General features: G+C 41.1%; 1 protein-coding gene across 17 annotated transcripts in view; it reads left to right on the plus strand.

Moving 5' to 3' along the window:
- The window catches only part of LOC126385724 (R3H domain-containing protein 2), an 82,157-nt gene that overhangs the window by 53,638 nt on the left and 5,023 nt on the right, over positions 1-23,496 (plus strand). For 11 of the 17 annotated variants that reach the window (XM_050037611.1, XM_050037610.1, XM_050037612.1 and 8 more), the window contains 10 exons: positions 3,256-3,491; positions 6,337-6,509; positions 8,342-8,440; positions 10,569-10,862; positions 17,714-17,849; positions 18,901-19,058; positions 20,863-21,002; positions 21,790-21,890; positions 22,711-22,880; positions 23,081-23,225. In XM_050037611.1, the coding sequence (XP_049893568.1) occupies positions 3,256-3,491; positions 6,337-6,509; positions 8,342-8,440; positions 10,569-10,862; positions 17,714-17,849; positions 18,901-19,058; positions 20,863-21,002; positions 21,790-21,890; positions 22,711-22,880; positions 23,081-23,225 (1,652 nt within the window). The remainder of the gene's footprint in view (positions 1-3,255; positions 3,492-6,336; positions 6,510-8,341; positions 8,441-10,568; positions 10,863-17,713; positions 17,850-18,900; positions 19,059-20,862; positions 21,003-21,789; positions 21,891-22,710; positions 22,881-23,080; positions 23,226-23,496) is intronic. The other 6 variants (XM_050037622.1, XM_050037626.1, XM_050037623.1 and 3 more) reach the window with 2 other exon arrangements.

Below are 23,496 nucleotides of genomic sequence, written 5' to 3' on the forward strand. Positions count from 1 at the left end.
CGATGCATCATTTAGACGAATCTCCTGGACAACCCACACATTTCCCTGTGTCCAAAGTACTATTTGGGAGCAGCCTTTAACTTTCAATCAGAGCCAGCGCCTTTGCTGTCCATTTTTAATAGAGATGTAAGGTACAGATTTGTGGGATTACTTCACAGCAAAGTAGTGATCAAGCTAAGGACAGGTGATTTGGTCGTTTCCTAGTAACAGTTTAAAAAAAAAAAAAAAAAAGAGAGAGACACAGGAAGCTGCAAAAAGCGCTCTTTCTGGTCGGGGCCTTAAAATCCCAAAGATGTTCACTTTACTGCTTTAGAGGAATAACAAAAGAAAAGGAAGAATGCACAATATAATAATTAAAAAATTGTCAAATACTTTTATGTCAATCAATTAAAATATTATCTGAAGTTTTTACCTTTTCATTATGTAAAAAAAATGTTATATACTTTGACATTGTGTCTTTTTTTGAGCTTTTCGACATAGCTCTCCTTTTTCCCTCTTTAGCTTTTTATCAAATATTTTCTTATGTGGCTCTGGGACTTCAATGTTCTTGTCTTCAACTTTTGAACCATCCAATTATTTGGTGAATATTTGTTCATGTCCTTTATCTCTTTTAATTGTGCTGCTTGCAGAAATTTCATTAGAGGCTGACATGTCATACCTTAATATGATAATATTAATGTTAATGTTATGGCCTTTTTACACCTAAAAGGACCTTCATATCCCAAGTCCAGCATTCATATAAAGTACATTAACCTTTAAAGAGTACATGCTGCACTTAAATAGACCAAAACAAGAAGCTGTGGGTTAATTTAACCGTCTAATAGAGAGTGATGTAAGCACAGAACAACAGCAGCAGCAGCAGCCTAGCTTCTCCTGTTTGTGCGTGTGATGGGGAATGCTGTCGTGAGGAGAGAGTGGAGATGAAATATCATGTGATCAACAGCAGAATCCCTCCTCCTCCTCTTCCTCCCCCTGCTCATCCTGCTCTCATCTTTGTCTGCAGAGCGAAGCGAACAAGTGTGCGCCTCCCTTTACAGAGAAACGGCAGAGCACCCACCCTTCCTTAAAATAGGCTGTGCAGAGAGAGGACTCAAAATAGATCCTCCATTAATTACAGTCTCTCTGAAATATTTATCAGCCACAGCCACCTTCAAACACCACTCACTATCGCTATGGTTTTACAACCCATACCGCATCCCTGTTCTCGTCATGGAGATTCCCACAATCAATTACATGTTTTGAATGTTTTGAATTCTCTCTACACGGACAGATACTCGGTGCGTATCCCTCCTCCAGTTCAAAGAGGATGAAAAAACAAGTGTTTACAGCAGCTGACTTGGCTTTTTTTTTTTTTTACTCTGCTGACCTCAATTTAGACTCGTAGGTCTCTGTTTACCTGCAGGGCTTTCTATCTACATTCAACTTAACGCTGCACCACCAGTATGTACAGCACTTTTTTTTTTCTTTTCTTTTTTTTTAATTTTCCTTTATTTAAGGAGCTCTATGTGAAATTCAGAGTGTGTGAGTTGACTCGACATAGTTCTCAACATGGAGGTGGCTGGGCTTTTCCCATAGACTTACATTGTCAAAGAGACTTTCGTACATCAGTGGATAAATTTCTTTTGAACCCCCATCAAATGACTCATTTCACTGTCAGAATTTGATCCATTTGGTCCATTAACATTTAGAAAGTCTACAAAAGCTTGACGATAAAATAATTTTATCTCAGTTTAAGTTAGCAGAGAGCTTAACTGGAAGCTGCTGGGTGGTCTAAGTCTGTAGTGGGCTGAACGGTGTGTAAGATCTGAGTTATTTTATACCCAGGAAGTCAAACTTTTTTGACCTAATGCAGATATACATCCATAGCAGCTTACGGTGCTAACTCCATGAACGGCGATTAGCCACGGCATCAGTGGCAGAGCTAACAGTGTTGACCAGGGTGGAACCAGAGGATAGTCACATCCACTTCCACGACAAAGCTGTCCCGATATCAGTCCACAACAAATCACAGTGATGCTCCGATGACAACACACACAGAGAGGGAGTGTGAATTCATTCTCTGCTCAGAACGCCATCACTCCATTATATCTTTACTTAGCAACTAGTGGTTTGCTGCTATATCAGCGCTCTGAATGTCACATACAGAACCTTTAAATTTATTATTTTCAAGCTCAAACACAGTAGGACGTGTTCAGATGGAACAATAATATTCTCAATGCTGACATGTCAATGGCAGACCCAACCATTCACTTGTGATGGAGGGGTTTCCCCAGGTTGGTGGTTACGCTTACAGTGTGATCATTGGTTTTCTCGGCAGCTACCCTTATCCAGGGTGACAGCATCACAACAACACAATGAGTGTGTATACGGCAATCTAGTATAAAGAACCATAGTGGTGAACCAGTGGTAGCAAGTGGTTATTTTGTAGATAAGTGTGTGTGAGTCTGAGTGTTGATGTACATCTGGTCTTAATTTACAGGTGTGTGTGTGTGTGTCTTGTTTCTGTCATTTCTTGTCTTCAATACAACATGTTTTAAGTGCATGTGTTACTGTTTATCTGTATTCAAATATAAAACACGTATGTATGCAAGTGCTCATTCTGTAAAAGTCTGTTATGTGAATGTTGTCTCCAGTCTTTAATGGTTTGTGTGTTAAATTCATGGATGTTTGTCTCACCTGTTACACCCCAGTGTTGAATGTCTGGAGCATCTTTTCTCCCTGCATGTATGTTCTCGTATGTGGATGGGTTTGTACGTGTGTTTGTGCGTGTGAATGTGTGTGTGGTCGTATGTTCAGAATTGGAAATAATATTGTTTGGTGGTTTGTTGCCTGATTTATTTGTATCGTGGACTCACTAAAACCAGCCAATGTGCATCTGTGTTGAATGCCCCATCCTAAAGCCTGTCACACTGTGTGTGTCCTTTCTGATGACCTTATTCTGCTCTTCTGCTTTTGCTCTCCCCTCTATCCTGTTTTGTCTTTGACTGTCCTTCTGTTTCTGTCTCCACCTACATTCTCCTCTGCTTCAAATCCTCCTGTGTGCACACCTTCCCTTTTCTATATATTCCTCACCCTACCCATGTACATTTTTGTCTCTCAACTCTGCTCTCTACATATCTCTAAACTCTTCTCGCTTTACCTCTCCTGTTACTTCACCTCGTCTCCTCCCCTCTTTCCTGCACCCATCTCCATTTTATCCCTTTCATTTCATCTCTCTGTCTCTCTCCTCTACCTCCCTCTTCTGTCGTCTCTCAGAGGGAACCGTGAGAGCTCCAGTCGGGCGTCTAGCAGTCGTCAAAGCAGCACAGACAGTGACATGAAGTGCCTGGAGCCACGGCCCTGGAGCAGCACCGACTCAGACAGCTCCAACCGTACCCTCCGGCCGCCCGTCACTAAGGCTAGCAGCTTCTCTGGCATCTCCATTCTTACCAGAGGGGATAGCCTTGGCAGCAACAAAGGCTCACAGGGAAGCTGCAAAGGCTCTCGCTCTGGTAAGGACTGTGGAGCACAGTAAGGGAAAAAGGAGACACATTTAGGTCTTTCTGGTGAACTTGTTACTGAAGCATAAGCTTTTACAATCCATTGAAAAGCAAAAGCTTGAGAGCTTTAACTCTCTCCAGTCGGAGTTATTTTCTTTAGTTGTTGGCATTTTCTTGTTGAGCTCTCTTATGAAATTCCATGACACTGTTACTCTTGGCCGTTTGACAGATGATTCAGTCTTTGCTGTTTTTGCAGTAAAGACGTCAGGAGACGTTTTTGACTCACTGACTCATGGATTTATTTCCTCTGTTACACAATTCGTTGGAAACTCCTGTAGGTAAAACTGGACTAACTCAACACTTGCGGAGAATTGATAGCATGGCAGCGTTAAAGCTACAAACAACCCATAATGCAACACTTTCTGTAGGAGCTGGTGGTTAACCAGGGCTGCGGTCGAATTGTCTTTTTTTGCTTGGGAAGGCTCTTCCGTCAGCTCTTACGTGGCTGGGGAGAGGACTGTCTGGGCTTCTTTGCTGAGGCTGCTGCCCCCGCGACCTGGACCCGGATGCGGATGACGACGAGTACGACAACGAGTACCAGTGCTTGGGAAGGTTCCTAACTGAGTGAAATGATTCGGAAGTGTCTAAAGCCCTGTTTCCACCAAACACTTTCGGTATGGTACCTTTGGAACCAAAAGTAACCCTTAGTAGACATGGTGCCTAGACCCTAGGTCTGTTAAGCAATTCCACCGCAAACAGTACACTTAAATGTGGGCAAGGTTGTTGTCACTCACTGCTCTGTTCGGTACTCGCTGTATTTGCTCATAGATTGAATGTCTGCGCCTCATTCATTGTCCGCAGAATGTGGTTGCACGCCAACATTTTCAGAACAAAATAGAACAGGCTGCAGTGAGAGTCTCTATTGATGGGATATTTAAAAATAGCAGGCTTGTGCATTTAGTCCTTCTCAGGCAAGCGCAGCCGGCCGAAGCCTACAGGAATGACACTCCGTGATGCTTTTTTTTGTTGTTGTTGTTTTTTATCCAAGTGAGGATTAGAATATATGCAGTTTACATAATCTAGTCGAAATTAATCTATATTTTAAACGTTTGAAGATCCACTCATTACTTAAGTCTGTGTCAACCAAGAGAGACAATAAAAAGTAAAGTAATCGTCAGAGTTGTCGCATTGAAATTTAAGGTGTACTGATTGATTCACCTTGTCAACTAATGCATCGCGTAACATTACAAGTTAACGTTCCACCTTATAAGTTGCCGGCAGTCGGCCCAGTGAATTTAGTCCTTTTTTCTCAGACTACAGCTGCTGCGAGAGGCAGCAAAACATCCTTTATATTTATTGGCATAGTTTACTAATGTTATACTTGCCACGGTGTGAACAGTGGTTACAAAAACCAGCCACAACTCAGCCCTGAGCAGAGTGACCGTCCTCTATTGACCAATCAACGGACTGCAGTGTTCACAGCTCCACCTTTTAGTACCAGATCTGTGTGCTCGTAACCCCAACAGAGGGGGGACCAAAACTGGGGACAGTTTCCATTGGTACCATCCACAACTTTTCACAGTGGAAACGGAAAAAATGCGCACTGAACTGAACTGTACCGTACTGCTCGGTGGAAATGGCTTATGTGGCAGCCATGAGCTGGTAGCACTCTCTGAATGTTCAGGAAAGGTGCTTCAGTGCTTCTTTTCTTATCCTCTTTAGCATAGAATACACACTTAACAAAAGGAGATGATGTTAGCCCATTCAGCATTTAAAGTGGTGCACCATTCGGCCCTTCACGAAAACAAACTGTATTTTCCATCATGCATAAATGCATACGGTGATACTAATGCTCATTTCACATCAAATCAGGGAGATGGTAGACAGCAAACTGGATATCATTTTAGGGCACGAAAGCAGGATGATAAAATTAAGTGAGGCTGGCAGAGAAAGCCTGTAAAGGTAGACAACATTGCCATTCAGAATTGAAATAACTTTTAGCTATCCTCCGTGGCAGAGTTTACAACTGGATGTTACGTTGCTCTTTTACACAATGAGAAAACATAGATGATCTGAACAATTAATGGACATAACTAAAATAACGAAATTAGTTTATTTTATTGATTTTATTTCATTCTTTGTAAACAACACAGCAGTACGGCATACGAAGTATCTAAGATGTGCTTTTTGTGGGCCATCTTCGTAACATTGTAGTTTTGCTACAGCAGATCCACAACAACTACATCCATCATCACATAATTATGTTGCCTAATGTAATTGCAGGCAGATTCTCTTCACATCATGTCGAGATTGTCTTTCCCTAACCCCCTATGAATTCTTCTTCACATTTTTCCTTGACCTCGTTTTCAATTAAGGTTAAGGAAAAGTGTTTGGGAAAAGAGAGAGGACGTAATTTCTTTTCTTTTCTTTGCTTTGACTATTCGACCACAGATCAGAATACTCTCTATTGAAAAAGAAAATCTGGTGTTTTGAGTATGTAAATGTCTTGTCCTTGAATATAATGCAGCCTCCCCTTTTTCAGATGTAATACCCAGAAAAAAAATCCCATCTTATATTCAGGCAAAACTGAATATTTAACACTCCCTGCTGCTTAAAACAAACTGGAATCATTTGTAATTATAATTAACCCCTGGCCCAAAATATTTAAACTAGAGAGAGGCTTCACCTCTCGTTGGAATGTTAACTTGAGTTTGCCCTCTGGTGGTCTAGGAAACTCACATAATGATGTAAAGAGGAAGATAATACAAGAACCCTGTGGTATTTTCTCTTTGTATGACCAAATTATTTTAAAAGTAAGTTCTTTTTGTGGTTTTCATGTCGTCTTCTGCATCACTAGGCCTGCCTCTAGTCAGTCCTGATGTGTGTCCCCCACCTGCAGCCTCCCAACCTAGCCGTAGCCTACTCCCCTGCCCATCACAACAGCCACAGCCACAGCCCCAGGTTCCTCCACAGACTGCCCTGCTGCCCACTCCGCAGCAACACCCCATGGGAAACCACATGATTGCTCAGGTATGTACCTCCACTAACTGCATTTATGTCAATTATATCAGCAAAAATGAAGACATACTTTCAAGTTACAGAGGATCTAATTGAATAAGGTGGTCGATTGAACAACTTTAGTGATCATATGTCCACCTTCCTCCTCTAAATGGGCTGGTAATTAAATGAATGATGTGCCTGAGGCTGAATCTGGCCATATGTAAGGAGGAGGTACTTTAAGCAACAATTGGCAGTTTCAGACTGGAGGAACGTTCTTTAGGGATAAAAACATTGTTCTAAGAACCCCACTTTTTATGAGGTTCGTTCAAGATGAACTGTGCCTCGCCTAGAAAGAAGACAAGATCAGGCGGCAGCAGCAAGGAGCGGTGACAAGAATCTGTAGTCAAGTCGGACAGTTTCTAGGAGCCTTCAAAGAACAAACAGGAAGTCACAGAAATATTTACATCCTGTGAGATCTGTCTGTAGGCTACCTGTAGTTTGCAGACCACGTATCATTATTATTACTATTACTATAAACCACACAAGATATGTTTAAGAGATGAATCCCTTATTGAGCAACATGAGACTAGTCTACAGTCTACATTAAATATTACAATTGCACAAAATATTTTGACTTTCTGCAAATGCCGTTTTTGTGGTCGAAACTGAAAGCCAATCAGTTTTTCGATCAAGCGACAGCCAGGCGTTTCCTATCATGCCCTGGGTCTTGCAGTCAGTGAAGAGCAACTGCAGAGCCTGGTTCTAAAAACAGTGGCCACCTCGATCTTGTGGATTATTTTCGCCCACATGCAGCGTCATCGCTACGTACCTGTACATCATGAGGGCATCAAGTGACGAAGGGGACACCAAAACAATCATAATCATAATGATGAATTCTTTAAATTTAAGCTGAAGCACAACAACAATAGTCACAAGTAGTAAATTGGTATGATATCACCTAGGCCTACAAGATTGCTCAAAATAATAAAATGAATTATGCGTCAGGGTCAGTTGCGCTTAGGGCACCCAAATGATGTCGGAGCAAGTAAGAATCAAGTCGGACACAAATCTAACGGTCATGCATTGTGTGGCAATCGCAGACAATCAATTCTGCACAGGCCTGGATCATCTCAAATGAGCCTAATGTGTCCGCACCACAAGAACTAGGAACGATCGTAGTTCTTGTTTCAGAGTAGATACTCTCCCTGGTCTCTCAGCACAAGAACAACCATGAGTGGTGCTGTGATTTGTCCAGATGTTAATCAGATGTTGATTGGTCAAACGTGAGCCAATGCAGCACTGTCAGGAGCAGTTTAAAAACAAAAAAAAGTTATCCATGCAAACAGTTGACAACATCAAACGCAAACAACAGCTTGTAAGAAAGAAAACATGGACAAATGGACCCACAGTGAAGTCCTTAAAGGTGTGTAGTTCTCGAGGAGCTCCTCGTTGGGCAGCTCCCTCTCAGAATCCCCAGGGCTGTTGCCTCTGAAAACGCCTTGTATAAAAGTTATAGACAGTTAATTACAGCATATTTAATGACAGCAATGTCCTCTCCTTTCTCTCTGAGTAGTAATAATTGCATTTCACTTTGTAAACACAATTTTATTGCTTTTTGTATAATATTTAGAAACTAAATGTGATTTCCGTTTCATCCATCTGTTCATTAACAACTTTTCCTCTGTGTTCTAACCCACATCTTTCCTATGTCTTCATTTCTCTTTATTTCCTTCTTTCCGCCTGCTTCTGACTCCCTCCCTCTCGTTGGCTTGCTCCACTCTCTCTCTCTCTCTCTCTCTCTCTCTCTCTCTCTCTGTGCTCTGCCTTCTTTATTTCCTCCGTCTTTCTGGTGGTGTGTATAGCCGGTGGCATCTCTGCAGCCCTCTCAGCCTGTCTCCTACTCCAGCCCTTCCTGCCCCCAGGTTCTCCTGCCAGTTTCTCCTCCCCAGCAGTACACAATGGTACTGACACCTCTCATAGCTTCATCTCTATATATTAATTTAGTTACAGACTGCATTACTCACACCCTCACACTGTGCGTTTAGCTACTGCTGCATTCTGCTAGAAACTCTTGCACTCTCCTGTTCTCATTCACATTAGTTAGATGTTTAACCACAGTCATGGAAGAATAATGTCTTTGCTGCTCTGGACGATTCAGGTAGTACTTCAGCTCAGGGCAAGATAATCTTGTTTACTATTCCATGTGTGTGTCTGCATGAACGTCAAGCACGTGTGAGTTGCTGTGACAAAAAAAATGGCAGTTGTGCCATGTGGTACTTTTGTTTTGGTATTTGCAATGGTATGCAAATTTTGTGTCTCCTGTTTTTTGCTGTGAAAAATATTTTTGGTCCGTCAAGTACTTTATATTGAAGTACCTTTTTTGGGAAGTTACTGTTGTCAGTAGGGCTGCCACGATTAGTCGACTAATTGATGACTAATCGACTATTAAAATAATCGGTGACTATTTTAGTAGTCAACTAATCGGTTTGAGTCATTTTTCATAGAAAAGTACTATAAAAGTATCCCAAAATACTCTTACTGCAGCTTCTTACGTTCAGATATTGGCAGCTTTACACACTCTCCCGTGACAGTGAACTAAAACCCTTTGGCGTGAGTATGAAACAAGACATTAGATGGGGTTTGGGCGAGACAGACCGACATTTTTCAACATTTTAACACATTTTTCGATGAAATGATTAGTCGACTAATCGAAGAAATAATCGACAGATTAGTCGACAATGAAAATAATCGTTAGTGGCAGCCCTAGTTGTCAGTAGTTTACGTTTGTGTGAAGACATAATACAGTTCTGTACATTTAAATTCATAACTAAACCCAGAAAAAAATGCAAGTGGGTGAAAGGATTGTTACAGAAAAATTCCAATTGATTTTTGTGTGATCTTACTTGACAAAATGTTACCGTTAACTCATTTGTTTAAATTTTGTAGCATTCATTTTTCAAATACATCCATCCAGTTAATTAATTTGCAGTGCTCTCTTTCTAATCAGCGAGCATGAGAAGTGACTGGGTAAGAACTCAAGTATTTTGGGCAATACCCTTGTCTTCTGTCAAATCCAAAGTCAGATGTTTAGACCCAACAACCGCAGAACTGTGTCCTCAGCTTAAAGATGTACTTTGCAGGATATTGCTAAAAAAAACAATGTATAGACACATACAGATTTGAACTCTTTCAATCATCACTTATGACCCACCAGAAATGTGTGGTGGTGTATGTTTCTGCAGCAACTCTGCCTTCTGTCTGTAATTTTCTTATTTTCTGTGTGCGGGATGTTTGTGAATGTGTAACCCCCAAAGCACTCAGGTGAGGTTGGGGCCTTATAAAAAGTCAGTGACCAGGTCCCAGACTGTAAGCAGCAGGCATTCAAAAGACACAACACTGAAAAATACGCAAATATAGCCAGGTCAAATGTCAAACAAGAATGTATCTAGAGTTGACTGTACTTTCATTTTTAGTGTTGAGGGTGTTTACAAACCATAACTAACAATACAGGGTAGTATAGCTCTAAGCTTATGTTCTCGCGCTTCCTATTGTGCTGGATGCAAAGAGATGAAATTGGTATTGATCCTCTCATCTGACAGGTGTTTTTCAAAACATCACAGTGTTCCTTTTGTGCTCTCACTGCTGCTAATATAGCTTTATGGCTTTTGTGATCACCCTCAATCACTCTCAGACCTCAGTTAGACCTTACATTACAACTTAAGAATTCACAGGAGGCACTGACATAGAGATACCAGCAGCAGACAGGTCTGCAGTCCACATGAGTTCATGACCTGTAACTTTATCTACAGATATATAAGGCTACATATATGAAGCTTTAGATCATGACTTACAGCTTTATATATCTGTAGGTGGTGCACACAGTGACTTGCTGTAATGCGCCTTATAGCTAACAATGCCTGCATGTGTTTGATTTGTACTGTTTCGTTTAGTGTAGTCTGCAGTTCTTAATTTTATTTTATGTGTTGTATTAAAAACTGTGTAATCTATATTCATACTAATGATTTTGTACTTGTATTTAGTGTAGTGCCAATCAAAACCCACCAGTGACGTCATTCCTATTCCTCCCAGGGAGAAGAGCTGGCGCCCCAATTCAGCCAAATGACGCTGAGTCGGCAGGGCTCCAGTGAGAACCCTGAGCCTCCACCCATGTATCAAGCCCCTCCCACAGTGCTCTCCCAGCACCCCCCTCCCCAGACCAGCTACATCATGGCTACCACGGGTCAGCCTATGCCGCCTCCGTCTGGCTACCAGCCTGCCACTGGACACCCCCATCCTCCACCTCCGCCACCTCCTCCATCCCAGCCTGTCATGCAGGCCCCGCCACCCCCACAAGGCTACATGCAGCCCCCTCCACCTCAACAGGTACGTCATTCACTAAAGGTTGTGTCAGAAAGGCATCAGACATCCAGCTCTTGCATGTTTTGCCTAATCTGCAGCTAAAAAATATTTGAGACGTGTTTGTGGGTCTTATCAAAATTTTAACTACTATTTCACTTGAATTTGTACAGCACTTTGCTCAGCTGTGTTTGCTTTTAAACATGCCATATAAAAATAAACTTAAGTAGGTATGATTTGATTTGAAAGCAGGGGACAGCTCGATAACAGGAAAGTCTGTCACTGACTGACGACAGAGGAAATAGATTACTCTGTTGGTTGCAGTCAGTGTTAGTGTTTCCCCATTGACTATTGCACTTTCAAGCTCCTTTTCCCTACCGGTCAATGTTTTCATATAATTTTATTTTGGCAGCTGGAGTTTAAAAAGATGAATTGTTTAATTGAAAAGGGCAAAAAACATGATTCAGCAGTCAGTGGATGATAGGAAAGACTTGATGAATCAGAATTGACCGTAAAATCTTAGTCGGGGAGACCCCTACTGTCTCATAAAAGTGACTTGTAAAAGTGTGTAAGAGGGGATTACTTTAAGTACCCTTATTTTTTAAATTCATTTTATGTGCTTATATGCTATGTAAACAATATGTTGGCAGCAGAATCAAATTGTTGTGAAGATATTTAGTATCTGTGATCATGTCATCACCTCAAACAAAGCTTAACTAGGTCATGTGATGCAGGTTTGCTACTTCAGTACAGTTAAAGATCCAGGGGTAATATCCAGGGACTCACCTTACAGACACCACTTAATATCTGTTAGACATTTCTTGCCACAGTTTAGCACAATAAACATACACAGTCCAGCCATATGCTAAGTTTAATTTAGCTTTGTCAGGTTTTGTTTGAATGTCCTTAGAGTATCAGGTAGAAGCAGTATTCCTCAGAAAGTGATAGAGTAGTACTTTATGATGATTTTGGGACCTCACTTGCCTCACACTGTGGTGTTCTCTTGTGAGGCAAACACCCCTCATGTAGCATCTTATTTGCTTTAACATACGATAAGTGTATATTTGTTTTATTGCTGTAATAGTCGTCGGGCCTAGGTGCAGGTGCAGCCCTACATCAGTGTGATGTGTGTGTGATGTTTGAGAGTTCTTGAGATTTTCGCCACTGTGGAGGATCATGTTCCTTACACCTCATATTAATGAGTGTTAATGTAAAGATTTGTTAATGACAGAGACGGGTACACAGTGTGCTCATCGCTGCACCTTGTTAACATATATATTCAGAGAGATGAAACTTGACTGGGTTTTTTTATGTAGTGTGAGTGATATGGAATGTTACAGCAAGAACAAAAGTCATTTCTGATTCATTTCTGAGCAGTGCACAACTAGGAAACTCCAAAGTTGGTGAAGGAAGGGTTTCACAACAGCCGACAGCTCAATTCAGTTATCTCCCCCTGCAGTGAAGGTGTTTAGAAAGTAACTACTGATAGTTGTTTGACTAAGACATCTTGGATACACATCACAGCTCAGTCACTGAACTATGTTTTCTGATGCTATAAAATAAATTACATAACAGCAGTTACAGTTAAACAACGCCACACTGAGTAATATTTTCCTGCTCCAAGGACACAGTAACTTGTTTAATTGGCAACCCAGCTCTACCCACACTGAATACATTGTGTATATTTAATGAGTTTCCAGCTGTGGCACACTTGCCTCTGGCTACAACATTGCCAGAGGATGTGTAATCATAAGCAACAATGTTGTTTTTCCAAGTGACAATGAATGACAAAAATAGAAACTCATGCATCTTGATTGAAATGCCACACTGTAGGTGTCACATTTGTATCTTGCCGTTCTCTGCCTTGTAAAAATAGTAATGGTTTATTTTAAACATCTTGTCATTTCTAAATATTATTATAGTAGTACTTTAATATGTTTCCTCCCAGGACGAACTGTTATTTGGTACAAATTACAGAGAAAATACAAATTTCCATGAAAAAGACATTTAAACCCAAGATAATATTCCTTTATCGTTGTTTATTTATTTTTGGAAAGTGCTGTGTTGAAGTTCAGTGTGCTTGCAGACAGATTTTATGCTATTGCATGTTCAGCTGTTGTGCTGTGCACTGACTGAAAGACTAAGACCCCCTTATACCTTGGCTTAAAATGTGTCTTGTATCCAGATTGTATGTAGATATAATTTAACCTGATTACATATACACCTGGTATTTGTTGTGCCTCCACTGTCCACATTGACATCCAATCGCTCTGTTCAGCACAAACAGCTGAACATCACTCCTCATTTGCGCGGGTCCAAACAAAACAAAACAAAAACTATAAATACTGCCTGGCAGTGTTGTGCCTATGAGAACCAGTCAAGTTGCAGTTACAGTTAACATCCATGTCTGCCCATAGTCATATGTAGCCATGACAGTTGACAGTGTTTCAAATATGGATGCTGCTGCAAAGAAGCTACATATTCTAAAACATGGGTGCTTCAAACACACCTTCAACCAGGCAGCACAGAAGATCTGTACAGTATCCATAGTTTCAAGGTGGGCACCAAAGATTAGTGTCACCAATTCACCAATTCCCCTTCTGTTTCTGAGATATGACATTGAGTAACATTCAGAACATTATGATGTCACAGTGAAGTTGACCTTTGACCTTTTGGATATAAAATGTCATCACTTCTTTATTTTATCTTATCAGACATTTGTGTGACTTTTTTTTTTTTTTTTCGTAACTAGCGTATGAATTCTTGTAATGGCCAAAATGGTATATGAGGTCACACTGATCTTTGACCACCAACGTCTAATTAGTTCATCCTTGTGTCCAAGTGGACATTTGTGCCAATTTCGAGGAAATGTCCTTAAGGCCTTCTAGAGATAATGCGTTCACAAAAATGAGACAGATGGGAGATCACAGTGACCTGGCCCTTTGACTTTGGTCATGAAAATCTAATCAGTTCATGTGTCCAAGTGGACACTTGTGCTAAACTTGAAGTAATTCCCTCAAGGCGTTCTTGAGATGTTGTGTTCACAAGAATGGGACGTACGTCAACTTTACATATATACAGATGTACATACAGATGGACGGACAACCTTAGAATACAAGGCCTCCAGCCATGGCTGTTGTCGGCTCAGAGATAAAAGAAGATGGTAGCCATCCATGAAGCTACGCTACTGTTTGACATTTTGCTTGCTTTTTTTAAGCAGGGGAAGAAGCTGTCTTCAACAACTCGACTGTGTTTTATTATGCAGCTGCTTCCATTTCAGCTGCAGTCAGTGCAACCACTGTCCAGAAAGACAATCTGGAGAGACTGCTGGGAGAGGGTTGTGATGGCAACCTTTACGGATTATGACCAGGTGTCAGACCTGTATCCATTAGCTTTCTAGCTGCTTTTGTGTTAGCAGTCCAGCTCGCTAACTGACCAGTGGCTGCTGCCTTGGTGGTTTGGAAGAGTTGCACACGGTTACATGTGTGGATTGAAAATGCAAATATTTACACTTGTGCTCAATGTGGTTACAGTGCGTCCCTTACTATCTGAGGGAACGATAGTCTGGCCAATCAGATCACAATCAGTCCTCAGTGCGTTTCGGATGTGTTGACATCTGAACTTCCATGTGGTCTAGGTTACACTAGCGTAGCCATTAATTGAAAGTGTACCAATGTAAAACTGTTTCTACTTATGACTCTTTCAAATGTTGTAGTCTTTTTCAGAAAACCTCTTAGAAAATTACAAACCTGGAAAATAACACGTTGCTGTAATATTACGAATTGAAAAAACCTATCTTTTATAAACTCAAAGAGCTAGGTGTGACATATGAGGGATGTGATTCCTGTGAAGTAGCAGCATTCACCCAGTGGGGGAGTTCGGTCCTCGCACTCAAAAGCGCCGTGTGTCACCTCCACAAGCTCGGTCTCAGTCAGTCAGCTCGCCTGTCACATTCTTCCGATTGCAGAGGCGGTGACAATAATGAGTTCTCTCACTCTCTGTCACTCACACTCTTCCTCCCCTCCCTCAGGCTTCTGCTTGAATCCATAAAGTAGTTGTTATAATTCATTTGAGCAGAGAGAACTAAATTGACCTGGCCATTAAGCACCCTGTGGGAGACATAAGGCCCTGTAATGTTGCTCTGGGGCTAAATTGTAAAGGAAGATAGTCTGTTTAGTAGGGTTTTTAATAGCCGAAGTGACTAAATTTCTTTTTTTAATTGGCAATACTGTTGTGTTCATATGAAGGTAATCTGGGGTCAGTGGTATCTCCTTAAAGCAGCTTGCATGAAGTAATGAAGTACACTGTCTCAGGGCCAGATTGACTTTTCACAGCTGATGCAATGGAGAAGAGACGATTGACAATACTCAGACAACAGTGCAAACAAGGGCCGAACAAAATGTGAAAATAATTGCCACCCCCCCCCCCCCCCCCCCCTTTTTTTTTTTTTTTTAGACAAATCATGATTGCAAATTAAGTTGCACTATACTCAAGTAATAAATCATTTTATAGTATGACCAGCACAACATTGTATACAGTCAACGAACTGCTCTTTCATGTAGGACAGGCCTATATGTAATGATGCATGAATTGATATGAATAACGTCTCTTTATTTAGGCACTGAACTGTAAATGGTAAACAGATGAACAGCGTTTATATACTGTAGTGCTTCACAACACAAGCACCATTTCCCCATTCACACACACTCATTCATATACTGGTAGCCGAGGCTACCATACAAGGTGCCATCTGCTCATCAGAGAAACGTTCACATGCACTCAGCAGTCAGGAGCAAATTGGGGTTCAGTGTCAGTGAAAATTGTGGTCTACTGACATCAAGATATCGATTTGAATGCAAGTTATCATTCAGCCCCAGTGCAAACCAGTAGTTGTTGTCCTTATATGTGATATTCCACGTGTGCTAAGTTATGGGACTTTGTATTATTGGATAAATCCTTATGTGTACCTGCTGTTTGCAATCTTACAAATAGTTTTGACATGTTACTGCGCTATAATGCATGTTCTTTTTCGATTTATGATCCATCTTGTCTCTCTTTTTTCTAGCTTTCATTTTCTGCACTTTTATTTCATAGTCCCAAGCTCTGACCTATATAGATGGCATCTTTTCAAGCCTTTTATCACCCTACACACCTGCCTATATTATCCTCACTGTTAGATTTCCATACTTGTATAAACAGCACCGGCTGGGAAAGGAAGATGCTCTGTGTTGTTCGATGTGTGGGTGGTCGACAGCGTAACAGGAGTGCAAATATTGACACCGCTGCAGCCTCTAGATGGGCCGAATGTTGTCATGTATGCAGATGAAGGTGGAGGCAGGAACTATCGATCCTCCGAAACATTCAACTTCCTCTCTGTTTGTCCATTTGATGTCTCGTTTGGAAATTCTGCTCTGCTACATTTAGCGCAGTTGTGTAAGCCGCAAGTTGTTCAATCTTCAGCGTTGGACTCCCAGACCTCTGCAACTGTTTTTGTGGGATACTTTCTATTGAACATTATTGTTTGTGCACATCACTGTTGAACATTCACAAGAAAGCACAGAGCTGACGTTGCCTTAAATCTGCTGTAATCAATATTTTTTATTAATAAGGACTACTTATGTGCAAGCGGTTACTCATAGTTATGAAGTCACAGATAATTGTGTCACCAAGAAGCTGCACAACAACCTTTGAGTCACAGTTTTGGTCTCCTTGTCCAGTGCTTTGCTGTTTTGGATTCACTGTAGTTAGTCTCATGTGTATGTCTACTGTGACGTCTTTCTTGGCCACAACAGGAAACTGCTTATTGTGCGTTGACTGCACACTACCTGTTCTACAGAGGTGCACAGCTAAAAGAAGACTGAATCCTGCACTTAAAATCATCAGGTGTCCAGACTCATGATTCCAAATGAATGCTCATGCTGCTTTGTATCAGCTAGCTGTGTAAATAGGAAACTGTTTGCTAACAAGTTTGTCACGCCAACTCAAAAGGTGATGACATGTCAGTGTTGTGCGCAGAGCTTATTTCTGCTGCCCCTAAGTGGCTCAAACGTGAGCTACAGCAGGTTTAACAGGCTCATAGTGGGAAACGGACAACTGCAAAAGAACAAGAACTTCCATTGATACTCGAACAAAGGCGCTATCGTCTTCCTGTTTTGGTTGCACAATGGATGCTGCACTTCCTTTCTGCTGTGAATGCAGCCTTCATTTTACCCGGAAATCATAACTCGTGGCAGACAGAATTAATAGGGAAAGCGAGGCTTGTAGGAAGCCAATCAGAATTCTGGTGGTGTCATTTTTTAGTCATTACAAACATAAAAGCAAACAACGTTTCTATTTCTACTTTAAGCTGAGCTATGATAGTAAAAGTGTCTCAGGTTTTGTCCTTAATTGCGTTTAAAAGTCGAAATATTTATGCTTTGACAGTATATATGTGTAAAATGTAAATGTAAAAAGACAAAAAAGGTTCATGAACCTGACTCTGTAGCAGAAACAAAACTGACTCATAGTATGTCTTTGGCTTTATTGCATTCCTGATCATTCCAGTCCCAGGTTTTTGTGTTGGGTTTGGAAAAATTGGTGGCAAAATAATGCACAACATAATATGAAAATAAAGGAGGGGGTTTCCTGGCATTGTCTCTGTGCCATGTGTGAACAAAGTTGACGGCTAATCTGAGTCACTTTGATTCATAATTCATAAACAGTCATTATTCTCGTGTGTGTGTGTGTGTGTGTGTGTGTGTGTGTGTGTGTGTGTGTGTGTGTGTGTGTGTGTGTGTGTGTGTGTGTGTGTGTGTGTGTGTGGTGTGTGTGTGTGTGTGTGTGTGTGTGTGTGTGTGTGTTAAATCTCTGAATAATATTTTTTTGTTGTTTCTCTTCAGATACAGGTGTCATACTACCCTCCTGGTCAGTATCCCAGCTCAGGCCAGCAGTACCGTGTGCCCCAGCCCATGTCCCACCAGGTGTCTTATCCTGCCCAGCGCACGCAACCCATGCCTCAGCCCACACAGCAGTCAGGTCAGTACACTCTGTTGTAATGAACTTCTATATAGATAAGTGGTTGGATATATATAGCCACAAAAACACATGGTATCAGTGTTTTCTGTGCATTATTTGTATAAGATTATTAACACATAGACACACACACACTGCATCCTCTAGCTTAATATTTATATTTAGACGTCCTCATATAATGTTATCACTGGGAATGAGAAGTTAGCTGTCAAAGTACAATATATTTTTTTAAGTGTACTATATTGTACCTTTAGCAGAAAACTGCTAAATCATACTCAGTTTTTAATGTACCAGGTGAAAGGTTGATTTTAGGCAATCTTGTCCTTGCTTTGTTCAGCCAAGTCAAATATGGACCAAAATAGAGCACTTTGCTGTTTTTTCATGGAAAACTCGGGCAGCTTTCTCCCCCGTGTCTTTCATTTGGGGTCTGTCAAGGTTGGCTGTGTGTTTATACAGTATGTGACAAATAGGCATTGTTGACAACCTGAATGGACTCTGGCTCATATGGAGACCTGCCAGATCCATCATGGATCATGAACATCGCGGTCACTGTGACTTTATATCAATCCATGGCTGCTGACTACTTTGAAATACGAGTCTTGTGATGGTCAAGATTTTTACTTAAATAAATAGAAAGACATGTGAACAGAAACCCCTCTGAATTTACTCCAGTTGTGAATGTTGTGAAATGTAACTGGTATGAACACTGTTGGCACTTCTGTGTGTACTTCTGGGTTGTGAAGCTATTGAAATAAAGTGCCACTAACTAACTAACTTTTTTTTCCCTTGACATTGAGGTATACAGTCTATAAACGCATCATCCAAGTTACCTCAGTTTTGGCCCTTGAGCAAAAATAACTCACAGCACTGTATTCTACAGACTGTTTTGTGCTCTGTTTGTTTAGGTCAGCTTTGCCTCTGTCCTGTTGAACAGATTCCCCCTAAAAGGCAGAGGCCCAACTACCTCGCTTCTCCTTTTCTCCCCTCGTACTGCACTCTGTCTTTATCACACTACTCTAATTTCTCTCTTCTAACTGTTGTCTGTTGTCATCAGGTCTCCAGACCATGATGCCCAGCCAGCAGCCAAGCTACCAGGGCATGATGGGTGTGCAGCAGCCCCAAAACCCTGGTCTGCTCAATTCCCAGAGGGCAGGCATGGGAGGACAAATGCAGAGCATAATGGTCCAGTACCCACAGATGCCATCATATCAGGTATGGACAGTTAGATGTCAGCTGTTGGGCTAAATTAATTTGGGAATGCAAAAATATTTTTTTTGCTGCTGAGAAGAGCTCCACCAGCGTCCATAATACATGAGGCTGATCTTACCAGGTCAAACAGCTCCATCTGGTGTACACTTAAGAACAGTTGAACTCCGACAAAATTCATCTCTGTATTAATCTTAATCCACATAAATGTGAGCAAAAAGTAAAATGTCAATATTTTATAAGCAGCAGTTTTAATCAGGTTCAGTTGACTGTGTTAAACTCTAATGTGGGTCTGTTTCAGAGTGCAGACCCTGTTTTGTTTTTTTGGTGCTGTTCAGTGGGACTGCAGCTGACAATTATTTTTCATCATTAATTATTCTGCCAGTTGTTTTCTCGATTATAGTTTTCTCTTAAATGTCAGGAAAAAAGTGAAACACTCCCTGGAGAATTTCCCAGAGCCAGGGGTTCTGCTTCAAATGGTACCTTTTACATGACCAAAAATCCAAAGCTATGGAGTTTATTGTGTTTTTAGTGTATGACAAAAATCATCACATTCTCACATTTGAGAAGCATAAAATTAGCAAATGTTAGGCTTTGTTGCTTAAAAAATGACTAAAGTGATTCTCAATTATCAAAATAGTTGGAAATTAATTCTCTGCTGGTCAATAAATCAACTAATCGTAGCAGTTCTAGTGCTCAGAGTCAGTGCGGAGTTCAGGGAAACTGCTGCCCTTTGCCTGTGTAGTTTTCTGTGTGGTGTGTCTACAGACTGCACTTTACATCTGAACTCTGTACATTAGCTGCCAAAGAGGACTGTATTCACAGTCCATATTAACCTCATTGTAGTGATGAGGGGACAGACAATGAAGGTAGATGTGAATTTTATTGTTCATTAAAGTAGCTGCTACTCAGCAACAACTGTGAAGTGATTACAGTCGAGATATATCCACAGCACAGAAAAGTACTTTTTAATTTGAATGCATTTAATGGGAAACCGTTTGCTTCTGCAAGTATGATCCTTGAACATTGTTATAAGACAGAACAAGTGAATTAAAAGCTGTGTGCTTAGCTGTACCAGAGGGAGGTAGTTTCTAAGTGAAAGGACAGTATGCTTTAAATATGCTCATAAAAATTCCAGAACATGTCTAATATTACTTGAAATATGTTCTTTGTATGACTAATTTTAAATTTAGTGATGTGCTGCATGACTGTTGATACATACAACAGATCAGCATATGCAGCTTGTTGGCGGCAGAAATTTCTAACAAGCGAGTTAAGTTAGCAAGCACAGTTTCCTTATGCGCAAATGCCTGGGAAGGGCTTGTTTAGTATTGTATGGCTTTCAAATGACAAACATAATACAAGGCTTAAAAGAGGCAGACCCTAGTAGTGCCGGATGGAGGCCTTTGCACCAAAATGTTTGACAGTAGCAACATAACGGATCTGTTCAACTATGCTACAGCAACGAAGCATCAAGTTATGGAATCCTTTTGAAAATTCATTGGTAAAAATGTGTGGGAGCCCTGAATATTGGTCTATAGTATTTGAACAGTCGTGATATCTGAAGGTTAAAAAACTTTATAGCTTTAACGGATGCAATTTTAAATGGACAGACAGATACAGTGTTTACATCAACAAGCAGAGCAGAATAATTGGAAAAATGACATCATGACAGGTCTTGACTTAATCCCTCTCTGTTAGTCTTCTTTTCTCCAACTCAACTTTTTTAGCTTTGACAGCAGTCAGAGGAGCCACAAAATAATGTTTCCTAAATGTTTTTTTTTTCTCTTGACCCTTTACACTTATCCAGGTACCAGTGGGAAATGAAAATCAGCAGGTGGTGCAGCAGCAGTACCAGCAGCAGGTGATGGTGCCAGTCAGCCAGTCTGTCCAGGGGCCCATGCCTGTCTACTACAGTGTTATCACACCCACACAGCAGAATAGCACAAGGTTTGTATGAGCACGTCATATCCATACAAATGAGATGGCAATAGTATCCAAGCATTTCAAATGATGAATGTGACTTTGAGGAAATATGCTGTACATTAAACAAACTTTAGGTGTGTAGAGAAGTTTTGTGAGAGCATTTCCTCACATCAGTGAGGTCTGTTTAACTAAACTGTAAGCGATGTAATTCTCATCAGCAAGAGCGAGTTGTAAATTGTTTAAAGGGCGGGCTCATTATTTATTTTATTTATTTATTTATTTAAGGTTTTATATCATTTTGTAGCTTTCTAGTAGTGTTCCTTATGTATTCAAATTCAAATATTTAAATTTTGATGGAAATATGTATGTTTTAGTTTCAAAATGCTATTCTTCCAAGCCCTTTAAAAATTTTCTCCCACGAACCGTGACGTAGGTTTCTTCCAGTGTGTGTCTTCGCACTTTTGTGGATGCCACGTTAGTTTGGATCTGACAGTCACACAATAACACAAACAAACTAAGCAACTTAGGCAGCGGTAGACCAGAAACTCCTGTGTTCTGCAAGGTAAAATTACAGTTTTCGTCAATGAAGTCTGGTGGCTTAAAAGCGACTGATGTAAAGGCTTCAGTTTCCTGTCGATAAGGGGTGTCTGACAGGAAGTTAAGCAGAAAAACCCCAGAAAACAACGCAGGTGGACCCACCCTTTAATGCTCGAAGAAAGGTTGTCTGGATATCTGTCCTCGTGTATGTGTGTGAATTATCTTTCCTTATGAATTTGTTTTCTTCCCCTTTTGTTTCTGTTTCATCCTGCAGCCCGTCAGTAGGTTACCTGCAGCCCCCCAGCTCTGAGCAGTATCAAATCACACAGTCGCCGTCCCCTTGCAACCCTCAGCAGTTGCAGCAGCAATATTCAGGTGAGACTTTGTGTCCGTAGGTTGTAAAGTATGATTCACTTATCTTAATTGTGGGCATTATTTCAGTATTTTGCAATTCGGTGATACCCATCTTGCAGCAGTCCTTTGCAAAATCAGGTGAAAGGTAATCAGGGTAAAGTTAAGGCAGAGGTACATGGGGTTTACACATTGAACTTGTAAATCAATGTCCTTAAAATGGAACTGTTTGAAGAAATCGTAAACCTAAGTGTTAGAGAGGCTGTGTGTTCCCGTTTGGCCTTATTAAGTAAATGTTGATGGTAATGATGGCCGCTTTATCCTTTCAACCTCTGCTCTTATTTGTGACATTCACTCGGCTGTATGTTTATTTGCTGAGAAGCGAATTTGATTGGTTAGTTTTCTCGGACCAATGATGTTAGTCATTTGCTCTAAAAGGTATGTTTTAGGCTCTGTTTTCAAACCATACCCCGGCCCTAACACAAAACTCAACAATAGGATAGTTTAGCGTCTTGTTGGATTTTACAATATGTTGCCAGCAGCTTATTTTACATGTTTGGAATAATGAATGTAGTTCATCCTCTGGTGTTTGATAGCTGTAGCTGTTAAACTGACAGGTGAACCGGATGGAAATGTTGTACCAGAAAACAAGGCATCATGGCAGTGTGTATTACAGGTCATTGACAGGTCATTAAAAATGAATGGTTACACAGGTTAGGACTTAACTTAGTCAACCACATACTTTCATCCTGCTTTGGTGACCTGTCAGTGTTGTTTTAAGTCACTTCTAAATGTCATAAATAGTGTGTTTGTCTACATGTTGTCTCTCTGTACGCTCTCTCAGGAGTACCGCCTCCTGGGCCTGGGGTGATGGTCATGCAGCTCAGCGTCCCCAATGGACCACAGCCTTCCCAGAACCCTCCTCTGGTCCAGTGGAACCCATGCAAGTACTACAGCATAGAGCAGAGGCCCAGCAAGCCAGGAGAGCTCTACAAACCAGACAACACTCCACAGGTACACACATGGAGGTCATCTCCACCAGTGGGTCATGCTGTTTGTAACTAAATGTGAATCCAGACTGTAACTCACAGATCCCATCATTCATGTTAATGTATTCATTCATTAGCAGTCCCCTAGTGGTCAACAGGAGGAATGTGAATGATTCATGTGTCACAGTATTTCATATTTCTGCTCCTTTCTCTCTTTGTGTCCAGGCCAGTACCCAGCTGACGAGTCCCCTGGCCTCCCCCACACAGTCTCCCACCCCGTCTCCCTCCGGCAGCGTCAGCAGTGTCTGTCCAGGTCTGGGACCATTACCCCTCATTTCCCAGTTTCCCCGGCCAGGAGGACCAGCTCAAGGTACAGATGAACAAGAACCGTGAAGTAGGGGTGTGCCATATCATATCAGTCATGATAATACCAGTATACGTTTTAACATGATCAGACAAATTTAGATCATATCAACAAGTCAGTAGTGTGGAATCAGTGCGTCGTTAGGCCCGAGCGTCCTGAATGTTTTATTAAAAAGCCCTGGACGTTTCAAATACTTGTAGCAGCTCACCGCTAAGAGTAAGCCAGCAGCCCCTCCTGCAGCAGCACAGCATCTTACCTTCTCCTCTCTTGCCGTGTG

Source organism: Epinephelus moara, chromosome 24 (genome assembly GCF_006386435.1).
Source record: "Epinephelus moara isolate mb chromosome 24, YSFRI_EMoa_1.0, whole genome shotgun sequence".
NCBI classification, from domain to species: domain Eukaryota; kingdom Metazoa; phylum Chordata; class Actinopteri; order Perciformes; family Serranidae; genus Epinephelus; species Epinephelus moara.